Source organism: Pelodiscus sinensis, chromosome 1 (assembly GCF_049634645.1).
Source record: "Pelodiscus sinensis isolate JC-2024 chromosome 1, ASM4963464v1, whole genome shotgun sequence".
Classification (NCBI taxonomy): Eukaryota; Metazoa; Chordata; order Testudines; family Trionychidae; genus Pelodiscus; species Pelodiscus sinensis.
The window spans coordinates 64459175-64481149 of NC_134711.1; the positions used below are offsets into that span (position 1 = coordinate 64459175).

At 37.2% G+C, this 21975-nt stretch overlaps 1 protein-coding gene across 6 annotated transcripts in view; it reads left to right on the forward strand.

Moving 5' to 3' along the window:
- The window catches only part of CNOT2 (CCR4-NOT transcription complex subunit 2), a 132793-nt gene that overhangs the window by 89303 nt on the left and 21515 nt on the right, over positions 1 to 21975 (forward strand). For 3 of the 6 annotated variants that reach the window (XM_075931731.1, XM_075931736.1, XM_075931738.1), the window contains 6 exons: positions 1422 to 1478; positions 9422 to 9488; positions 13901 to 14048; positions 14679 to 14861; positions 18312 to 18391; positions 19867 to 19992. In XM_075931731.1, coding sequence (XP_075787846.1) covers positions 1422 to 1478; positions 9422 to 9488; positions 13901 to 14048; positions 14679 to 14861; positions 18312 to 18391; positions 19867 to 19992 — 661 coding nt within the window. The remainder of the gene's footprint in view (positions 1 to 1421; positions 1479 to 9421; positions 9489 to 13900; positions 14049 to 14678; positions 14862 to 18311; positions 18392 to 19866; positions 19993 to 21975) is intronic. The other 3 variants (XM_075931743.1, XM_075931750.1, XM_025183882.2) reach the window with 1 other exon arrangement.

Sequence of the window (21975 nt, forward strand, 5' to 3'; positions counted from 1 at the left end):
ATGATATTGCAAACATAAAGCAATGGGGATGGGAGCCTGCTGTCTTGTGTGAGAGATCAGAGAGACAGTCTTCTTTTATTTCTTATGATAAATCTTTTGTTAACTTTCTAAGAGATGAAGAAAAGGTGTAATGCAATCATTTGACAACAGTCTGACAAAATTACTTGCTGGGCATAACAGCCATCCTGGATAAGACCAGTGGTCCAGCTTAGCCTAATATGCTGTCTTTTGACAGTGGCCAATACCAGATGCTTCAGTGGGAATGATCAGAACAAGCAAGCAAGTGATCTATCCATTAACATGCATTCCCAGCTTCTGGAAAATAGAAGCTAGGGACACACAGAACATGGTATTGAATCCTTTCTTATTCTGATGAATAACCATTGATGGACTTATACCAGGAATTTACCTGGTTCTTTTTAAAAGTTGCTCTAGTTTCGGCCTTCACAAAATCCTGTGCCAAGGAGTTCCATAGATTGACTGTGTGTGTTGTGTGAAGAAGTACTTCCTTTTATTTTTTAAACTTGTCTATTAATTTGTGTGGCCCCTAGTTTGTGTGTTATGTGAAGGAAGTAAATGACATTTCCTTATTTGCTTTCTTTACACCAATCAAGATTTTATAGACCTGTGTCAGATCCTACCCCCACTCCACCATCCCGTTAGTCAGCTAATTTCCAATCTGAAAAGATCCAATTTGTTTACTCTCTTCTCATGGAAGCTGTTCTATACCCAGAATCACTTTTGTTGTTCTTCTCACCTTTTCAAACCCCAATAAATATTTTTTTGAGTTGGGGTGATCAGATATGCACACAGTATTCAAAATGTGAGTGTATTATGGATTTGTATAGAGATATTGTGATATTTTCTGTCATTGTATCCCTTTCCTAATGGTTCCTTACATTCTGTTAGCTTTTTTGACTGAAGCTGAATATTGAGTGGATGCTATAAGAGAACTAGCCACAATGATTCCAAGATCTTTCATTGGTAACAGCTAATTTAAACCCCATGATTTTGTATGTATAGTTGGGATTATATTTTTCAATTGCATTACTTTGCATTTATCAAAATGCATGTTGTTGCCCAGTCATCCAGTTTTGTGAGATCCTTTTGTATTTGTAATATGTTTTGGATTTTGCTATCTGGACTAGATATAAACATCAATTGTATAATGTTAAACATGTGGCAACCTTGTAACAATTTCTAGTACAAGTTTATCAAACAGTTGCTACAGCTGCTTTCATAATAAATTTACATTGCATGATTGGAATTTACAGAATGTATACTGTATTACGTATATTTATTACCTATAAGTTAATATCTGTGTTTCATCTATCTAGTTTGGGCATGTATACATAAATCAATGTTACTTGGCTAGAGAGGAAAACAGGTATTCATGTTTTGTACTTTATATTGTCCTTCAGTTTGCAGAGAGGGAGGAAGTAAAATGCATCTCTGAGTCACATTTTAAGAAATTACAGGTAATTTTTATTTTACAAACTGGAATGTATATAGTAAAGGAAATAGAAAAATCAGTTTCTTGTGGTAGAATTATTAACTTATCAGCAAACTACTGATTAAGAACTTTTGTTTAAAGTAGTTTATAAGAATGCTTGGAAGGATTAGATTTATATTGGTAAATGTCTTTTACCAATAAAGAAACCAATGAAAAAAGCTTTTGATAAATTAGAATAGAAATATTAAGATATGCAAAATAAGAAAAATGTTGCTTGAGAACATCGAATTTTGATTTAAGGATATTTACTTGTGATATTGACAATTTGTGTTTGATCAGTTTTAAGGCTTTAGCTTCTTTAATTGCAAATGTCTAATCTCATTAAATAATTGTCTATCCCCAACCCATATTTTTCCACAATTGTGAATATTTACTCAATACAAATCTAAAAGAGATTAATAGAAACAGCAGTATCTCTCAAAACCATAGAAAAATAAAAATTGAATTATGCCAAGCCTAGTTACAAGAGTTAAGTAATTATGCAGGTCTTTCTGTTCCTTAATATAAAGCTATGTCTAACACATCTACTTTTAAAGCAACACTATAAGATAATTGGTAAATGCAAATCAGTCTTAAAACTTGAAGTGGTGTTTTGGACTAGACACCACTGACTGTATGGAATCATGCTCCTCTTCCATGCTTTTGTATTATAAATTGGCTTGAGTATATAGTGAATGTATTGCGCTGTTACTTGTTAGTGTTCATTCTTTCACCTTCAGTATCCATCTAGTAATTAATTATTGCCAATCTCTTAATCTGATAAAAATATCTGTTTTATTAGCCTAGTATCAATCATTCATAGCATCTTCAATAATACCAAATTACAATTTTCCCAGTAATCTCTTGTCTGATTAATAGCTTGTATTGCATACCTTAGTGTACTATAATATGAGTTTTAAAGAGATGCTAAACTGTAAAAAAAAAAAATTAGCAAACTTGTTAATGATATCACTTACATATTTAACTATTAAAAATGAAAATTATAAAAATCAGTTAGTTTTTCATTATTTAAACAGTTTATTTTTTATGTTTCCTCAAGTTAAACAATGCAAGTCAGTAGTTACTTTTACTTCAAAATCTCAGTGCTTATAAATATTTTGAACATGGCAAATACTTCACTGTACATGTTGATTTAAAACTCTTCATTTAAATGTTAATAACTAACGTAAATCATTTTTATTGACCTTACATTTTGTAAATGCTTGTTAGATCTAATTTTAAGGGAAACTTTTACAGTGGTTTATTTTAAAATAAAATTTTAAGATGCAATGAAAATTATTAATAAAATGAAAAATAAAACAGATTACAAATCTAGATTATTTATATTATTTGTTGCTTTAACTTCTGATTTTGTGAACCTAGTGGTGTCTCCCTTGAAAACTGTGATTAATCTACTTTTGACATTCAGATGGTAATTGTGCTGTATAAATAACAAAAACAAAGGAACACAGCTACAGATTGATTATCCAGTGTTGGTGTACATATCTGTCTAAGAAGATAATTATCAACCTTTCTCTCATGTTTAGCTATCCATTGGTCTGGATATAATTTGTGGATTTAAGCTTGCTCACTCTCAGTTCTGAGGCAGCTTAGGCTTTTTTTCCCTACTTTTTCCTCTGAGTTTAGGTTTGCTGTACTGGACTGATGCAGCTCTACAACTTACAGTAGGCCAGTGTATACTACAAGGCTATATGGGTGCAGCTGCGCTGCTATAGCTTGTCTCTTGTCAGCAGAGTGTGTCTTTAGCAAACTGCTCTCATATTGGCATAATTACTTCACCTTTGAGAGAAATGTAAACTCTGTTGATGGGAGAGCATCTCCTGCTGACATAGTGCCGATGTGGACCACTTAAGTTGCTTAGGGATGTGAAAAGGCCCCCTCTCTTCCCAAGCAACCACAAGTTAGATGGACTTAATTGATGGGGTAGACTTATTCACTGTTTCTGTCTAGGAAAGGAGTTGCTACTTCAGGAAGCTTTAGAGCATGATCATTTCACATACTTCTGAGGAACTTCAAATGAATGTGCATGCAACTTTTTCAGGGTTGATGTTATCAAGCCAAAATAAATAGCATTGTAATAAACCAGTCTGGAGGTAATAAAGGCATGTATTGTATTATAGAAATTGGTTCATCACTAAGAATGGAAAGGAAACCATTATCTAGTTGTTTCTTGACAGATAATGTGTTTAATGAAAATCCTTATTCTATCTCAGTCTAAAATCACCTGAGGTTTGTTGGACCTCACAACTGTTTTGGGGTGAGAAGAGTTTTGTGTGATAAGAGTTGCATTGTAGCCATCTGATTTACAGTTTGACTTTCTTGCCTCGTTTGTTGTAGTCTTTGGTACTTCCTGTTTAATTTTGTTTGCACAATTTAAAAAAATTAAGTATGTGAATTAGGTCAATTGCTCAAAGAGGAAAGTGGCCTTGTATTTGATGTTTTTCCTAGGAATTGACTCTTTTATCAGATTAGTGCCCCACATTATACAGACCAATGAACACCTATGTATATGAGACAATTAATTTGTAAATTTTTATATTCTATGAATTATTCAAAGCATTCCACAAAGTAATGCAAGACATCAAGTTGGCTGTACCATTGCCTCATCTTTGCTTTTTTAAATTTTATTTTTAGCATTGCACCTGTGACAGTGGCTTTTTGATTGTGATCTAAGGCTGTTGTAATATGGATGATGGCCTAAGGTTATATATTGCTGTAAAATACAAATGAGTTTAACAAAATCAAATATGTTAGATAGTTTATCATGAAGGATACACTGGCTAACTAATAACATCTTCTGTGCCTTTCTGTCTCACCAGCAGTTTAGGTAAAATACGACTATTAAGCTGCTTGTATTTCCTAATAATACGTACTCTAGGATGCCACATCAAACAATCTTTGATTGAATCAAATTTCTGTTATCTCCTGACAATCATATATAGTTGCTGTCCATAAGTTGGAACATTTGCAAATGTTTGCCATCCATTTTTCCTTTTACTTAAGCAACATACAGGCAGTCCCCGACTTACGCGGATCCGACTTATGTCGGATCCGCACTTATGAACAGGGCTTTCTCGCCCCGGAGGTCGAGGTGGCGGATTGCTACTTGCGAGCTCCGGGGCGAGAGAGCCCCGTTCGTAAGCTGCTCCGGTGCCCCTGGTCTGCTAGAGACCGTCTCCAGCAAACCAGGGGCACCGGGCGGGTTCCCGCACTTCTGAGGCTTTGCCAGAGCAAAGCCTCAGAAGCGCGGGAATCTGCCGCGGCTGCCGCTTCAGTCCCGGTGCCTGTGGTCTGCTGGGGACGGTCCCCAGCAGACCACAGGCACTGGGACTGAAGCGGCAGCCACGGCGGTTCCCCACGCTTCTGAGGCTTTGCCAGAGCAAAGCCTCAGAGGCGCGGCACCCCGCTACCGCTGTGGCTCTGCTCCCCGTGTCCCTGGGGGGGGGGGGTGCGCAGCTAGTGTGCCCCCCCCCCCCCCCCCAGCAGACCAGGCTTTTGTTTTGGACCCTGGGGCAGAGCAGCTGGGGCGCTGCCGATTGGTCCTGCAGTGCCGCTCTGGGCACTACTGGACCAACCCGGCAGCACCCCAGCTGCTCTGCCCCAGGTCCTGATTCAGCCGCTGCTGGTCAGTTTCAGCAGCGGCTGAATCAGGACGCCTGGGGCAGAGCAGATGGGGTGCTGCTGGGTTGGTCCAGTAGCACCGAGGAGCGGCGCTACTGGAGCAACCCAGCAGCACCCTAGCTGCTCTGCCCCAGGCGTCCCCAAGTCAGCTTCTGCTGAAACTGACCAGCGCTGACTACAGGAAGCCCGAGGCAGAGTTGCTCTGCCCCGGGCTTCCTGGAATCAGCTGCTGATCAGTTTCAGCAGCAGCTGACTTGGGGACGCCTGGGGTTCTTAAGTTGATTCTGTGTGTAAGTCAGAACTGGCGGTCAGTTTCAGCAGCGGCTGAATCTGGACGCTAGTTCCGACTTACATACAGATTCAACTTAAGAACAAACCTACAGTCCCTATCTTGTACGTAACCCGGGGACTGCCTGTATTACCATTTTCTCACTTTGTTGCATGGGCACTGTTTTTAGATGTTGACTTTTTAATGGCAATCAATATCGGTACATAAACAGTTCAAAATTAAATTACTGTAACAAAGAATTGTATTCAGTAGGACTGAAACTTGAAGTTTACATTAGAAATACGGTGCTTGATTCTTTATTGTGCTGTCACTCTTTTGGTAATGCAAAGGGGTTTTAAATGAATTGGCTCTGATCACCAGTGTGTTCCTCCACTATATGAATACCTGAGTGGTGTAGATCTCTACATCGCTAGTTATTACATACCCTAGTACAGGAGTGGGGAACCTCAGGCCCAAAGGCCTAATGTGGCCTCGGGCTTGCCTGGCTCTAACCCCCAATGCAAATGTGCCCCCCCCCTCCCCACACACACACATTAGGGAGCCTGTGCTGGTGCTCCAGATCCTCTCGCTGTCCCACCATGGGGCTGGAGAACACAAAATCTACTAGGCTGCCCCCCCCATACCTCCTCCCCTCCCCAGATCTGGTATGTGAAGGGAATGTGAGGAGTGTCTTTCCGGGCCCCAGATCAGTGAGGTTTTGTGTGGCACCGATGGATTTTTCTGTGGGTCAAGTGGCTCCCAACCCAAAAAAAGCCTTAGCATAAGTAGTAGGGATGATGGGAGGAGAGTGTGGTGTGGTGTGGTCAAACCATATCTGTGATCCAACTGCTCATAGCTGCTGGAACCAGTTCCTCATCACCACAAGCAGTTGGGGTTCCTTTAACTTGTGTATGGGGCCTAGGCAGGGGCCTGGCTGGTCCAAGAATAGAGAGTCACAAACGCAACTTAATACCATCTTCACCCATATTCTTGGCCACGCTTTCTCCCATTTCAACATCATGCATGGCTTGACAAAATAAAAAATGTTATAGATCACAGTTCTCTCTACCATGCAGGTGTTCCTGATCTCATTTGTTTTTCACACTAGCAAAAGCCGTCACATCAGCATTTCTAATAAAATTTACTGTTTATGTCCTTCTCAGAGGATTAGTAATATATGAAAGAAAATGGACAACATAACAGTATTTGAGCATGCACAACACTTCCTTTTTTAAAGCATCACTTGTACAGAATTGAGGAAAATTTTCTCCTTGGATTTCCAGACTACCCAGAGTCCTTTCAATATCTTTATTTTTAAGAGGCCAGAACTTCAATATTAGTCGGATCATGTGAGTTAATCCAGTGCTATTTGCAGTTAACTTAATAGCAAAGTCGCTAAGTACCTTAAACTCCAGCAAGACATCTGATCTTTTTTTAAATTCTCTCCATATACACTTCCAAAACCACAAAGAGTGTATGTATTGTTTGTATACTTTGTTAGATTTTAAACATTGTTGAAATCACAGAAGCAGTAGATTGAGTCTGAGGTTTTATTATTATTATTGGCAACTCTACCTAGTTCCCAAGGCATCCTTATTAGCAGAAAATGTGTTAGAGAATTATGAATGGTTTACACAAAGATTTACCCTCCATCTTTAATCCAGATCAAATAGTCTCGGACTCAGAGATCAGCCAGAAGTAGATGAGTTTTTTCAGGATCTATGAAAAACTTTTCTGAGCCTCCCGTAGACAGGTTTGATTAAATTTGCTGTGATGGAGAAAAAAAATACAAACTCTTTATTTGCCTTCACAGCCAGAAATACCAAAAATGCTCTGCTTCAATGTGTGTAAGGTGCCTCCTTTAATTTTTCCATCTCGAGAAAAATTATGTTGAGGTAATCTTGTCATTCAGATAGACACATCCCTTAGGGATGTTTTGGGGCTTTTTTCTTATGATGTTTTGAGAATAACAAAATTTAGTTTTGCCAACCTATCCATTTTCAATAACCAGAATTCCATGGGTATTTTCCCTATCTTTATTTAAGTGAGCAGTTTCTTATAAAATAGAGCCCATATTCAGCAGCATACTTCAGCATGTACCTAAAATTAGTGGATTTAAATTAGATTGTTGACATGTTTAAACATACATATGTGCTTACATACCTTGCTGAATCAGGTCCCTAGTCACTAACTTGATGCCTTTAGATAAAAATGATTCTTTCCTGAATTCTCAAAAGTCAATTTAAATAGTATACACTATTTTCTTATCACTACTTTGCTAAACCAAGTTCAAGTGAAGTATGAAGCAAATCAGAAACCATGATTATAAATAGTCATTCTAAAAAGCTAATATATGTGTTTGCTAGGAACTGAACAGAATGTTTGTGTTGATCTGAAAGATTAGAAGATGGCAAAAAAAGACAAGATTTTAAACAGCTGTTAATGGGAATATCAGATAGAAACATCTGTCTGAGACATTCCTAATGGCATGGGAATCCGTTTTATCAGCATCATAGGGTAGACCAGATACAAAACAAGAAGCACCTTCATAGCCTATAAATATTTCTATCTAATAAGTTCACACTATCATTATATAACATATCAAGACTGTATTATACAGCTACCTTCTTGTGACATGTATCCAAGAAAGACAACCTCTTTTCAGTCTGAAACAGCCTTATAGAAAACCATAAGAACTCTCCTTTCCCTTTTTTGGGGGTGAAGTGTAAGTGTTGGAAGATTTAAATCTGGTCATATATCCTCTGGGGGAGGTTGGTAAGTTGGATGTTCCTAGTTAGGATTTCTCATATACTCATAATTAGCTTAGCTAGACTTCCCAAACTGAGTAGTACATAGCTTTTGGCTCAATGGCCATTTTTATAGACTTTCCACCTTGTTCTCAGACCAAGACAATTGGAATTATATTTTCAAATCGTTGTGTAATAAATGTGATTACTTTTATAATTCTTCAAAAACATTATCTTTCAAGATTCGTGCTTTAGTAAGCCATTCTGTTAGATACAGTTCCTTTTATCCTCTACTATAATTTTTTTTCCGAATCATTGTTCCATTATTTTACTGGCCATAGAAACAAAAATTCCACTGCAGGTTTTTCTTTTAACTTCGTCTTTATCTTATAAAGCAAGAGTATGTGGAACCTTTTTTTGGGTCGGGGGTCACTGACCCACAGATCAGTTGGGGGCCACCCAAAAAAACCCACCCAAAAATCAACTTTCATTGTTGTGGGCCCCCAACTGAGAAGGAGAAAGATACTCCCCACATTCCCCTCGTACACCAGAGCCTAGTGGAGCCTAAGCTAGTAGATTTTGTGTGCTCCAGTCCCACGGTGGGGACAGATGGGGGAGGAGGGGTTGAAGTGCCAGTGTAGGTTCCCCAATGCTGGGGGAAGCTCTGAGCCTCGGGGGCCTGATCCAGGTGCCCCCAAGTCTGAGATTCCCCACCCCTGTCATAAAGTTACAATAGCTGGTTTTTGTTCCTTGTATTTTTCTTTTGCAGAGGAATTGTGATTTGTCATGCCTCGCTTATGTCACATTCTTGGATTTTACAAGTTTTATACACTGGTGGATTTTAATGGATGTCTTATTTTCCTCCAGATTTGCTTTCCTAAAATGACTGCACTGTTCTGTGAACCCATCCCTTTCTATACTGAATGCAGGTAGCTTATGGTCACTGGTTCCAAGCTTCCTTAACATTTTCCTGTTCTAAATCAGTTCTTTGTTATTAGTAAAGTGTAGATGCAGAGTATCTTTTCCTCTGGCTAGACTCTTTCTACTTTGAGTTGTTAAATTATCCTCTGTACCCTGAAAGATTTTTCTAGCGATATGTGCATGGTTGTATTTGTTGTTCATTAAGTAACTGAAAAGGATATTTAAGACCATTGAAAATTAAGTTTGATATTAATATCAGTATGATATTTACAAACCTTTGGTACCATTTTTTAGAGCAATGAAGTATCTTTGTTCTTTTAGTAACAACTCTTCTTTGTTTTTTAAATATAGATGCTGGCATCACCATCAACATCAGGTCAGCTGTCTCAGTTTGGGGCAAGTTTATACGGGCAACAAAGTAAGTATTCTGTTTATTACTGATATGCTTATTTTATGTTGTATTGATGTGTCACTTCTACATCTTGAGCAAGAACATGCATATTATTTTTTTTTTTTTCTGTTAGATACATAGGAGGCGTTGCATGTCTTTGTTTGACCTGTGCCAGATACATTTTAGGAATATGTTGTTAGTTTTTGTATGCATTTGCCATGATTTGATGCTCTATATCACCTATAATAATCTATAAGTAAATATGGCATAAAGCAGTGTTTCTCAACCTTTTTTTTATAAAGTACCCCCTTTACAAAAAAATTAAAGTACCCTCAGTACCTACCGTTTTCAGACACACACAATTTTTTCTACCATTGCAACACATTTGTTTAAACAACTTAATTGTAGCTGGGCAGGCAATGAAATTTTTGGGTGTAAAAAGTACAAAAATAATAAAGCGCTGTAAAACTTAAAACAAAAATTCTGTTTTCTCCAAATTTTAGTTGTGTTAACTAACCCCCCCAGACTTCTCTCAAGTATCCTCAAGGGTACTCGTACCACTGGTTGAGAAACACTGATATAAAGAATATCTGTGGTTTAGCCATGACTTTTAAAAAGAAAACTAAGAAAATAGGTCAAAATAAATGTAGTTTTCCAAATAACAGATACAGTTTGATTTGTAATGTGGTATTGTATACCCACAAAGGTGTAACGTCTGAATTTGGTGATCCTTAATTCGGTCTGTAAATTGTGAGGTAGTAAAGCTAGGGAAAATATTTAAGGTTAATTGTTATTTCTTCCCCACCCCATTTTTTCCTGCAATAGTTAAAAGTTTAAATTGGCAGCAGCAGCAGGAAGACTACTTATGTGCTCTACAGAAGGATTTTAAGTGTTGTACCACCTCTTAAATAGACTTGATTAGAATTTTCTAGTCAAATTCCATTGACAGAGACAGTGTGTGTTAATTCAAAGCATTTACTAGGGTATTTTAGCAAGTGACATTTTTAGCTGGACTAGGCACAAGTAATTTCTCCTAGAAGATTCAGTCTTTCTAGTACGGTATTTAGTTTTCCTTTGAATAATATTTAATCTCTTAATAGTGAAAGTAATTGCCCCCATAGATTGTTGGTGAGTTAGGCATACTGATTGTTAGGCATACTGTTATGTTCATTCCAATGATGAATTTTAAATCCATTTCTAGACAGTCTGAGAGTGATACCTTATGTTCATTTTTGGGGCCTTAATCTGGCATTGTTTTTTAGTCTCCACTATCTTTACGATTTGGAGCTGTAGCTATTTTTGTACCTTTTTATCCATAGCAGTTTTACTCATTATGCCCATTAAGTCACCCAGATCTAATGTATTTTTCTTAACAAGCTAATATTTCAATTAGTTCTGGCTGTGAGATGCCTAAAGTGCAATCTATCTGAAGGGGAGTGATGATGCTTAAAGCAGAAACCAAAAGGTGATATTAAAACAAGCTTCTATTTCTTCCCAAAATCTGGAAGGGGTGGGGAGCCATGCTTTGGACTAGTTGCTGTTTAACCATTAAAATGTTGTTCGGAGGAATAAAATTGATAATGCCAACGTTAACAAAAAAAAATTACACAGCAACAAATAGTCTGGTAGCACTTTATAGACTAACAAAACATGCAGATGGTATCATGAGCTTTCATGGGCACAGCCCACTTCTTCAAATGACCAGAGTGTTGGATGTTCAGAACCAAGAATAACCATTGGCACCTTCATTGGTTGGTTGTTTGGTTGATAATGTCCCAGCCATATTAGAGTAGTAGCAGTTAGTTGGCATTGGTCCTGCCTTTGACAGGGGGCTGGACTTGATGGCCTCCTGACGTCTCTTCCAGCTCTGATTCTGTGACCTGCTTCAATAGGCATCTTAATGTGACTTATTCTGGGAGATGTACAGATCCAGATTATTGTAAATTAAGAATGTTAGTGTGTAGTTGTATAAACAAAGAATAGGTAATCTTGCTCTTATCAGATAATCCAAATGACCACACGGACTTCCTCCCCAGAGGCAGCAAGGAGTAGGGATGTGGAAGCCGGTGCCCATGGGGAGCCGTCTTTTAAGCCAACTCTCCACAAGCACTGGATTCCCATGGAGCTGCCTTCCCCTGCCCCTGTGCACTGCTGCCTCTGATAGAGGGGGGCAGGAGGGAGCCAGTACACTCAGGAAGCTGCCTGCCCTGCTTGCTACCTTCACATAGGTAGGCAGGGCAGGTGGGATGCTGGAGCAGTCTGTCTGTGGCAGGCCAGGGCTCACTGTGGACAGAGGCTGATCTGTGGGATGGTGAAACAGCCTCTGCCTGTGGCGAAGCTCAGGTACCCCCCACAAACAGGTGCTGCTGCTGCCTCACACTGCTGTCTTTGTATCAGAGGCAGCAATGCGGGGCAGCAGGCAGGAGCCAGTCTGCATGGGATCCTGACTTTTACCACCGCTGGGAACCAGCAAATAAGTGTGTAACCGCTAAGACTTTGTGTGGTTACACCATTATTCAGTTAAATGGTATCTAACATCCCTCCTGTAAATTTGAGTTAAACCATTTTCCACACACAAAATTAGCCTTTTTTTTTCAATGAAGTCACACGAACCTATTAAGTTTTAACAATTAAGCATATTAACAAAGGAAAGCAAAAGACAGAAAAATAGATTTCAACTGCCACCCACACAGTCAGTATTTCAGCTCTCCACAATTGCCAGCTATACATTTTTATATCTGAATATATGTAAACAAATACATATCCTTGAAATGATATCCAGTCTGATCCTTGAAATGTCATTGTAAAATCTGTGGATTTACATTAGTTATAATATGGAGTATTGGCTGCATTGTGGTTTTCAAAGTGTTAGGATTAGCGTTTTCCATTGGCCTTTTTTTCTTTCCCCGGCCTGTTTTCTAATAACGTTAACCCAAGTATATACAAGTTGTATCCAAAATTGGTATTAGTAGTACTTTGTCAATTAACTTTCATATGAGCACTTCACCGTGCAACCAAACCAGTGGACCAGTTATGAGGAATATTTTTTGCTGCACTGTTATCTGTGCTTGTTTTGTTTCCCCATTTATATTGCATTATATTTTCCTTTCTATTGTATTTTGATGTAATTTTGAAATAAAAACATTGATTTGTGAATCAAGAGTAAGTCATACACAACATTTGAAATGTCCTCAGAAATCAGAAGAAAGCATTTCTCTACAGAATATTTTGTCCCAATTTGTTTTAAATAATGTGAGTTTCCATTTTATTTTTTTTCATGGTGAAATGCTTTCTTTATTTGCTGTATACACCCACACATTTATGGTGAAGCATTTGTGTTTGAACCCATTAATACTGAACTTGTAGTATGGCATTCACAATTATTTTATTTATATTAGTGGACAATTAAAATCTCACTTTTCTCTTAATTTCAGAACATTAGAATTAATTACAGAAACTGAATTTCTATGGTCAAGAAGAAGCACTTTATATTTGAAGTTTGTACTATTTTGCATGAGATGAAATAGTGTTTTAAACATAGCACCAATGTGTATCCACTTATACTGAATCAGTTTTATTAACAGAAGTTTCCAATGAAGTTCTTCAAAATAACTTTCTGAAACTGGATTTTCTAATTTAAATTAATGTAAAATTTCAATATACTCTATTTAGTATAAAATTCTAAATTTTCTAGAAATATTTGTTTTCCATGGAGGGCATGGTCCAATTATAACTACTGCTCTTTTCCAAATACATATTTTTCTATAAGTGTATAATATAAGTGTCTTTTAAAATAGAATTTTTCTTTAATTTTAAAAATGCTGGAGTGAAGAGCATGTGGACTTAGTGAAATATATATTCTTTTTAATGCTTATGTAAAATGCTGTTTGACTTAGCTTTTTAGAAAATAAACATGATGCCAACAGAAACAAGCAAAACAATGTTATTTTAAAAGTGTTTCTGAATGTTGTTTTCAAGATTTTTTTTTTTAATCACTTACATAATTTAAATTTTCAAACTAAAATGAGCGTCAGGACACACTTTTTATAGTATGTCTTCAGTTTTAACGCTGTATTTTGGTACAAAGGGTAATACACAAGTCAGAACATAAAATCTGCAAATTACTGATATAAAGTTAAATCTATAACTGCAGAAGGCAAATATCAATGGAAATGCAATTTTGATAGTACTTGTCAAATACAAAAAGCTTTAAAATAAAAAGCCTTTTTTCTAAAAATTACGAAAAGACGGCATACTTGAAATAACCGAGTTTAGATTATGTAAATAAGGACTTTATTTTTCTACTGCATTTTCTTGCAGTATTACACTAATATTTTTTAGATTGTCAGATTAGACTAAGTTCCCATCTGCACCAAGTGGATAACAGTTTTGTTCCTTATTGCTACGTATTTCCACCCCTCTGAATTTTTTTTCAATAGGTGCACTAGGCCTTCCAATGAGGGGAATGAGCAACAATACCCCTCAGTTAAATCGCAGCTTATCACAAGGCACTCAGTTACCGAGCCACGTAACGCCAACAACAGGGGTACCAACAATGTCACTTCATACGCCTCCATCTCCGAGCAGGTATTTATTGGTAGCTGATAATTTTTGCAATTGCGGTTTTCTGCAGAGCCATTTTTAAGCATATTTTATCTAAACTATTTTACATTCTAATTAATCAAAGAAATTATTTCTTTTTATGGATCACTGACTACGCTGAGGGAAATGGTATTTGTAATACACTGTTTATATGTGTAAGGATAGTGTTCACTTGCAAATTTTGTTGCAGGAACACAACATAATTTTTGTCTGCTTTAGTAAATGTGTGGTTAAAATTTATATGCATGTTATACAGCATTCAGGATATCAGAGTAGTAGGACAGAAGCAATAATATTAAAAACTTTGGATTAAGCTATATGATTTACACTCAGAAGACTTTTACTTCGCTTTAAATTTTTTGTATGTATTCTACACTAAACCTGACCAAGGATTTGTCTCGTCTCTTTATATGAAAGGGGCATATGGCTTTTCTAAAGAAGCCTAAAACTCTGTACAATTTATTGAGAACTAATTATATAAGAGATGCCATATTTGAAATTATTCATGAATCTAGCTTGTGGCAGCCTAAAAATTGATCATTCATTTTAATTTCTTTACTGAAATTGAACAGTGTTGTATAGGTTCAACTTTTTGGGTGGTTTTATCTCTTTCAGGGGTATATTGCCTATGAATCCTAGGAATATGATGAACCACTCCCAGGTTGGTCAGGGCATTGGAATTCCAAGCAGGACAAACAGCATGAGCAGTTCAGGGTTAGGCAGCCCAAACAGAAGCTCGCCTAGCATAATATGTATGCCAAAGCAGCAACCCTCTCGACAACCTTTTACTGTGAACAGGTAAGACTGATTTGGTCAAACTATGTATGTGCAGTTATGTCATAGTCAGCAATATTTCTGAAATAAAAATCTAGTTTTATCCATTTATTTTAAAGCTTGAAGTGATGAAGTCTTATTGCCAGGAGACTGTGGCTGTATCTAAACTTCCAAGTTTAAAGAGCTGCCATGGCTGAGCTTTAATGCTCTCCCAGCACTCTAGGTAAACCAATCTCCACAAGGGGAGTAGCTCTCAGTCCTAGAAGTGTAGCTCTCAGCACCGCGAACCTGTTTACATTGGCACTTCACAGCATTGTAACTTGCTGTGGAAGGTGTTTTGTTGGTTTCCACTCTCCTGAATAAGAAAATTACAGCACAGTAACTTGCAAATATAGACTAGCCCGGTGTATCTACTTTGAAAGCTACGCAGAAGTCATATGTAGATTTCAAACTAAATTTTGCTTAACCATTGGTCATCCACTACTGTTCCTGAAAAAATGCATATTTAGTCAGTTGTTTTTAAAGAGCGGGTTGTTTTTTCCTTTCCTTCCACTGAGGAATAGCTCTTGAATCATCAATAATTTAGCTTATTTTACCTTATGTTACTGTTATGTTTATTGATTTTGAAGTTACCTATTTATATAAATAGTTAAAAAGAACCACTACTGTAGTGTGGTTATAACTCATTTACCACACTTTCTGTTGACATGACTATCCAACGGCAGTGTTCCCAATCCCCACCTTTTCATTTATATCCCTGTACAGTTTGCCAAGTAATTCATGTTACTTGAATGAATGAGAGGGAGATAAATTTTCAAGGTACAGCTTTTGAATCTCTTAATTTGTGCAATTCCTGTCCACTTTAAGAGAAGATGATCTTGGTGATCTCCTCAGCCAGCCATAGAAGGGATCTGGCAGCAGTTCAGATTTCTGCTATGTGGCATGAGAAGGGTGTCTTGGTCCTCTTACACTCTAGGCTATCTTACTATGTTAACTCTAATGAATATCACAAATAAAGGTGCAATTCAATTAGTGTTGTGTTTGGGGGGAAGGGAGGGGAAAGAGTGGCTCATTAACCTTAATAGAGATGCCTCTTTTTTTTTTTTTTTTTTTTTTTTCCTCGCTATACCAAAAAATGGACAGGAGACATTTGATTTGGGTTTAATCAGGCCACAATTTTATTATTAGATATCCGGGTCTATCAGGCAGGTAACAGTGCACAATGCAGTTAACCTCTAGGTTTATTCCATAACGACCAGGGAGGAAGGGAGTGGGCTTTTTCTAGCTCCCCCTCTTTTCCATCCCTGTACTTCCAGCAAATCTATTACAGGGACCTTACCATCCACTCCTGCATATAAGAAGGTTAAGGTGGGCTATAAGAATGAGGGGTTGGCTCCCTGACATACCATTATAAGAGTCCCCAATTGCCCCCCGTTTGTTCCTTTAACGAACACCTTTTTCTAGTCCTTTTCCAAGTAGGGATGTGAAGGACTAGTCGGCAGGATAGTTGGCTAGTTGCTCCCCCGGCCCCCCCGCCTTGCTGCCTCTGTTAGAGGCAATGGGGGAGGGAGAGGGAAGGCGGAGAAAAGGGCAGCACTGCATGGAGCCCGAGGTCAGCTGTAACACTTCGAAGACGGAGGTGCCCTATCAATTCATCGTATATTTGATGCAAAAATGCACTGACGATTCGATTAGTCAATTACCCAATACTTAACCTTATTTTCAAGTCATTTATCCAGTCACTGTGCATCTTTCTTGTGAAATACCTCCACTTTTACATCCACACTACGGTTAAACGATGAGTTGCAGCATATGGCTTATTTGGTCTGTGTAGAAGGTAGGCTCCCATCACTGTGTTTCTCCTTTTCAAACTTCATTCCGACGTGATGATTCAGCAACATTCTGCCCCTTTTACAGCATTTTTCATTTCTCCCTAAACCTCTCTCTCCATAAAGCACTGTTCTCAGCCAGCCAAATACCCTCCTGTTTAAAGGTGCATGGTGATCCTTCTGCAGTAGCTTTCAAATTGTCTTCATCCTTTATGTACATGCATTGTTTTCTTGCGTCCCTCTCCCATTTAGGAAGGGATGATCACTAGTACCTAGGTTCCTGGTTACTGATTTTTGTGGAAGATCTTTCCAATGTGAGGTTTTTCACTGGGTTTCAAAGGCAAATATATACGGATAAGTCTATAAATACACATTGTTATACTATAGATACCACTGTTGGTACTCATGTCTGTAAATTTAGTGTTATCTTGGATAAAGTTAAAAATTCATGAAGATTTTATGTATGTTCTTGACAGTTACATAATTGATAGTCACATCCATAAAATAATCTCTTCAAAAGTTTTCCCAATTTGAACAGTGTGTTAGCTGTTTAGGAATTTAGAAGTTATTTAACTTTCTCCTGATCAACTACTTCCATTTTCTTAAAGAGACTCTCTATTCCATGTGACGTTGAATAACGCATGGAAAATAATCTTGAGGCAATTTTTAATCCTGCTGTCTGACCTCTTGTATATGTCTGAAATCTGAGGACTCTTTAATTGCTGTACTTTATTTGTTGAGATACGTTGTATGAAAAGCACTACATATCAATAGGTTATATTGCATGCCCTTACTAACTACATCAGGATTGACTATCCTGTCAGTTTTCACCTGATCTAGAATGCCAAAAGATGCCAGAAATCTGTTTTCTAGACATCAAAGGGTTTAATGTATTCTAAATTCACCACCTGAAGCCAAGCTGAACGAAGTCCTTCTGCACTTAGTGTTCCTCCACTCATACCCCTGAACTGAATTAGGGGAACTAAAAATAATTTCATTTGTTCCTCCTAGTATGATTATGGTTCCTAGCATGCAAAGTGAGTTGTCTAATTCCTTGATCGATGTGTGTCCACATATGGGTAATCGTAAACCCAAAAGGTTAGGTGGGATAGCCTTTTTAATTTTTTTTTAACGTTGGCCTATTTGCTTTTATTAATAAAGCATTGGAGAAACTAGGAGTTAATCTGGGCTTGATATGTCCATGCCGTGTTGATAAAATACTCTCTTGACTTACTTGTTTTTACTAAGGTACATGATACAATTAGGTGTCTGCTCTATTCTGTTTATCCATAGATACTATAATTTTGTCAAATTGCCAACTTTGTCATGATTCACTTATGAACCCATGTTTTAATGCCTATGGCTCTGTTGTCCTCAAGTCTATCATATTTTTCTTAATACTCCATTGTTAAAAATTGTAAATAAAATTGTCTTTAAGTAAACTTTGCCCCATTGTTTATAAAAAAAAATGGACAAGTGAGAAGTAATAAAACAGTGAAAACTGAATTTAAAAAATTAAGGTTTCTTAGCTGGTAGTAATTCAAGTGAGGTGTTAATCAAGTGTCTTCATTTTCATTTCTTACCCTGTCTTCTCCCACTCAGTTGAAGTTAGAAAGTGTTTATTTTTTTTGTTTGTTTGGCACAGTATGTCTGGATTTGGAATGAACAGGAATCAGGCATTTGGAATGAATAATTCCTTATCAAGTAACATTTTTAATGGAACAGGTGAGTTTCCTTTAAATAGGTAGAGCATGAAGTACAGTAGAAGGTAGGTATTTGTTAGCTAGTTAAAACCCAAAATTGTTACAAATATTTTTATCTCAAATTGTGAATTTTTGTAATTATTTATAACTTTGTACAGAATTGTTCACATTACTGAAGAATATGCACATTATCTTTGTGGCAAGTGTGTAATTCGGTTTTTAAGATCATAGGGAAAATATAAAACCTGTTTAGCAGTAACATGGCATAAAAATAATACTTCTGAAATACTGGGAATTGATATTTGTATTACTTAAGGCAAAGTAGAAAAACTTCAGTTACACTGAAAATAGTTTGTTTTGCATGGATTTTTCCTGATTTTTTTTTTTAAGTTTTTATACACAAATTCATAACAGCTATTCAGTTTCAAAGTCAAAAATAGTTAAAAAATCTGGGGATAAGAAAGGGATGATCCTGTTAAATGTTCATCTGGATGGATGGAAGTTACTATAACAAACAATTGTTTTTTAGAAATCTTCCCTTATTTCTAACTCCTCTTAGGAAGATATAAAAATGATCCTTTCAAATCAGTAGTTCGCTTTGTGACTATTTCTAGGAATCCCAGTGTATTTATTTGTATTGAGAAGACTGTGTATAAATTAATCCAGAAAAGTGATTTACTTTTGGTTTGTATAGCAATACTAAGCTTTCTGTATATAAATACATGGTTATAACTACATCTTAAAAGTACTGATGATGTCATAAAGTAAAAGGGTAATGCTCAAGTAGTTTGTGTAGTCACTAGAATGATGTGATGGCATTATAGACCTGTAATTCAACATTTTGTGTATATTCTGATACCAATTACAAATCAGAATTCTTGCATAACTCCCGATTTCCCTATATGTCTTCTCCATTTGCTTTGTTTTTCTGCCTTGTTGTGAGTTATTGAGGATTAAAGGACTCCTGCAGTTTTGCCACCACTACTGGCCAAGCCCTTTTTTGCTAGTAGCTCTCTATTGTTGGCTTGGTCTCTTTTTCCTACTATGGAACCACTGTTAAATTCAGTCCTGTAAATTTGCAGATATGTCGTCACATTCAGAAGTTACCAGGCTCCTGGCAGATATTACTGAGTTGCTATTTTTAAAATAAAAAATTCTCTTATTAGCTATCCTTGCCATCTAGGCCTTGTTTTTTAATTTATATAGAATACTGATTGAAACATAAGAAAAGCTAGTATTCTCCTACTTTAGTGGTGAGATTTTATTTCTTCAGCATATCACCTGTTGCTAGCACTGTAAACCATATAAATTGCATCTTGATGCCACAGAAGTGGTGTATGTTGAACATTAATAAAATCAGTTTGAATTTACATGTTTGTGAAAAGAAAAATATTTCTGATCCTTTTATTGTTTTATATGGAAAAGCTTTATTTCATGTATTGTAGTCCCTTAGTTAAAATTTCAAGGGGATAAAAAAAAGACTGCTTTTTATTTTAGATGGAAGTGAAAATGTGACTGGACTGGACCTTTCAGATTTTCCAGCATTAGCAGACAGAAATCGAAGGGAAGGAAGTGGCAACCCAACTCCATTAATAAACCCATTAGCTGGACGGGCTCCCTATGGTAAGAATATATTTCTGAAAACTTTTGTTTAATAAAATAAATGTTTGCTTTCCTGATTCACCTATGGCCGTTTGTAATATGATCTCAGGAAACAGTGGGTAACAATTTCTAAAGTGCCTAGGACCCACTGACAGTCGATAAGACTCCTAAGTTATATTTTCAGAAGTGACTGAGACACTTACAACCTTATCATCTTGATGCTTTTGAAAACATTATCCAACATCTCTGCAGTTGGAAGTTTACTTCAAACTTATTGCAAGTTGTTACTACTCAGCTCTTTAAATTGATCTTTGATTGAAAACTTTGCAATTTTTTTCCAGTCGGGTTCTGCATACTTTAATTGCTTTAATTTTTTTGTTTTCTGATACTTTGATTGCCTGTTGGTCAAATTATATCAATGTATCTCCTTAATCCGTGGTGTCTAACACACTAGCCACATGAGGCTATTTGGCCGGTTGAGTGTGGCTATTTGGTTTTAACAGTGTGACTGTTTGGCCATTTGAGTGTGGCTAGTTTGCTACAGCAGTAGCCACTATAGCGGCTACTGCTTCAGAAATGATCGGATGCCATGGTCCTAAATAGTTTATTTTAGAAATGAAATTTGACTGGTACAGTTATTAACATTAAAATGTCAGCATTACTAAGAGCTGTGACGACATACTATCAAAGAGTATGTCTACACTACCACCCTAGTTCGAGCTAGGGTGGTTAATGTAGGCAACCGAAGTTGCAAATGAAGCCCGGGATTTAAATATCCCAGGCTTCATTTGCATCTTGCCGGGCGCCGCCATTTTTAAAGCCCCGGTAGTTTGGACTCCGTGCCCGCGGCTTCACGCGGCACGGAGTAGGTAGTTCGAATTAGGCTTACACCTCGTAACAGACTTTCTAATTCGAACTACCGTTACGAGGTGTAAGCCTAATTCGAACTACCTACTCCGTGCCGCGTGTAGCCGCGGGCACGGAGTCCGAACTACCGGGGCTTTAAAAATGGCGGCGCCCGGCAAGATGCAAATGAAGCCTGGGATATTTAAATCCCGGGCTTCATTTGCAACTTTGGTTGCCTACATTAACCACCCTAGTTCGAACTAGGGTGGTAGTGTAGACATACCCAAAGATACTAGTTTCTTCCTATAGTATGCTACCTATTGATTTTTTTTTTTTTTTAAATAGTGAACACAGCACTTGTGGGGGAAGAGGTTACATAGTAAAGAGACACTACTAATCTTGTGGAATGGTTAAAAATATTTTTTCTCGTGTGATTTCTGGTATAAGTCAGCAGGGTAGCCTAGCCACAAAGTGCAAATTTTTCTTGTTCTTTAATATATATTTATACTCTCTCTTACTTGGATGTAACATTTGCTGTTATATAAATTATCACCGGGTTCTACAAGAAAGAGGGTCTTAAATTCTGTAGTTCATTCTCCAAATTTCTGGGGGGGGAGAGGGGGAGCTCTTATCTTAAGTATATCAAAACAGACTAACTCGGCTTCCCCCTGAAGCTTAGGTATATCAATCAGCTTCTTGCCAAAGTATCTTATTTTCTTCTATAAATGCCTGAATCCATATACTCAGAAGAAACAGGATTCAGTCAGTCTATTTTCTAAATTAAAAATAAAAGGAGCTTTGATTTCTTTTTGACCTTAGAACACTGGAAAATGTCAAATGTCATCTATTGGTATGCTTTAATTCATCTACAGCTATCCAGAACCACTCTGAAAGATGAAATCTAGGTTTCCTTCTATCTGCATTTACCCTGCATGAGAGGTCTGAGGAGTAATTTGCAGCTACATTACTATATTATTTCTGAATGTCTGAGCAAGAGGTTGACCTCTGAGGTCTTCCTTTTATTAGTACAGTACATAATGCTGCTCTTCACTTGTTGGATCCAGTCTTCCAGTATGAATTACCTACATTTCTGAAATTAGGGTTAGAGTATCAAGGCTAGCTGATATCTGTAGACTTGCAGTTTTCCCTCTGGTTAAG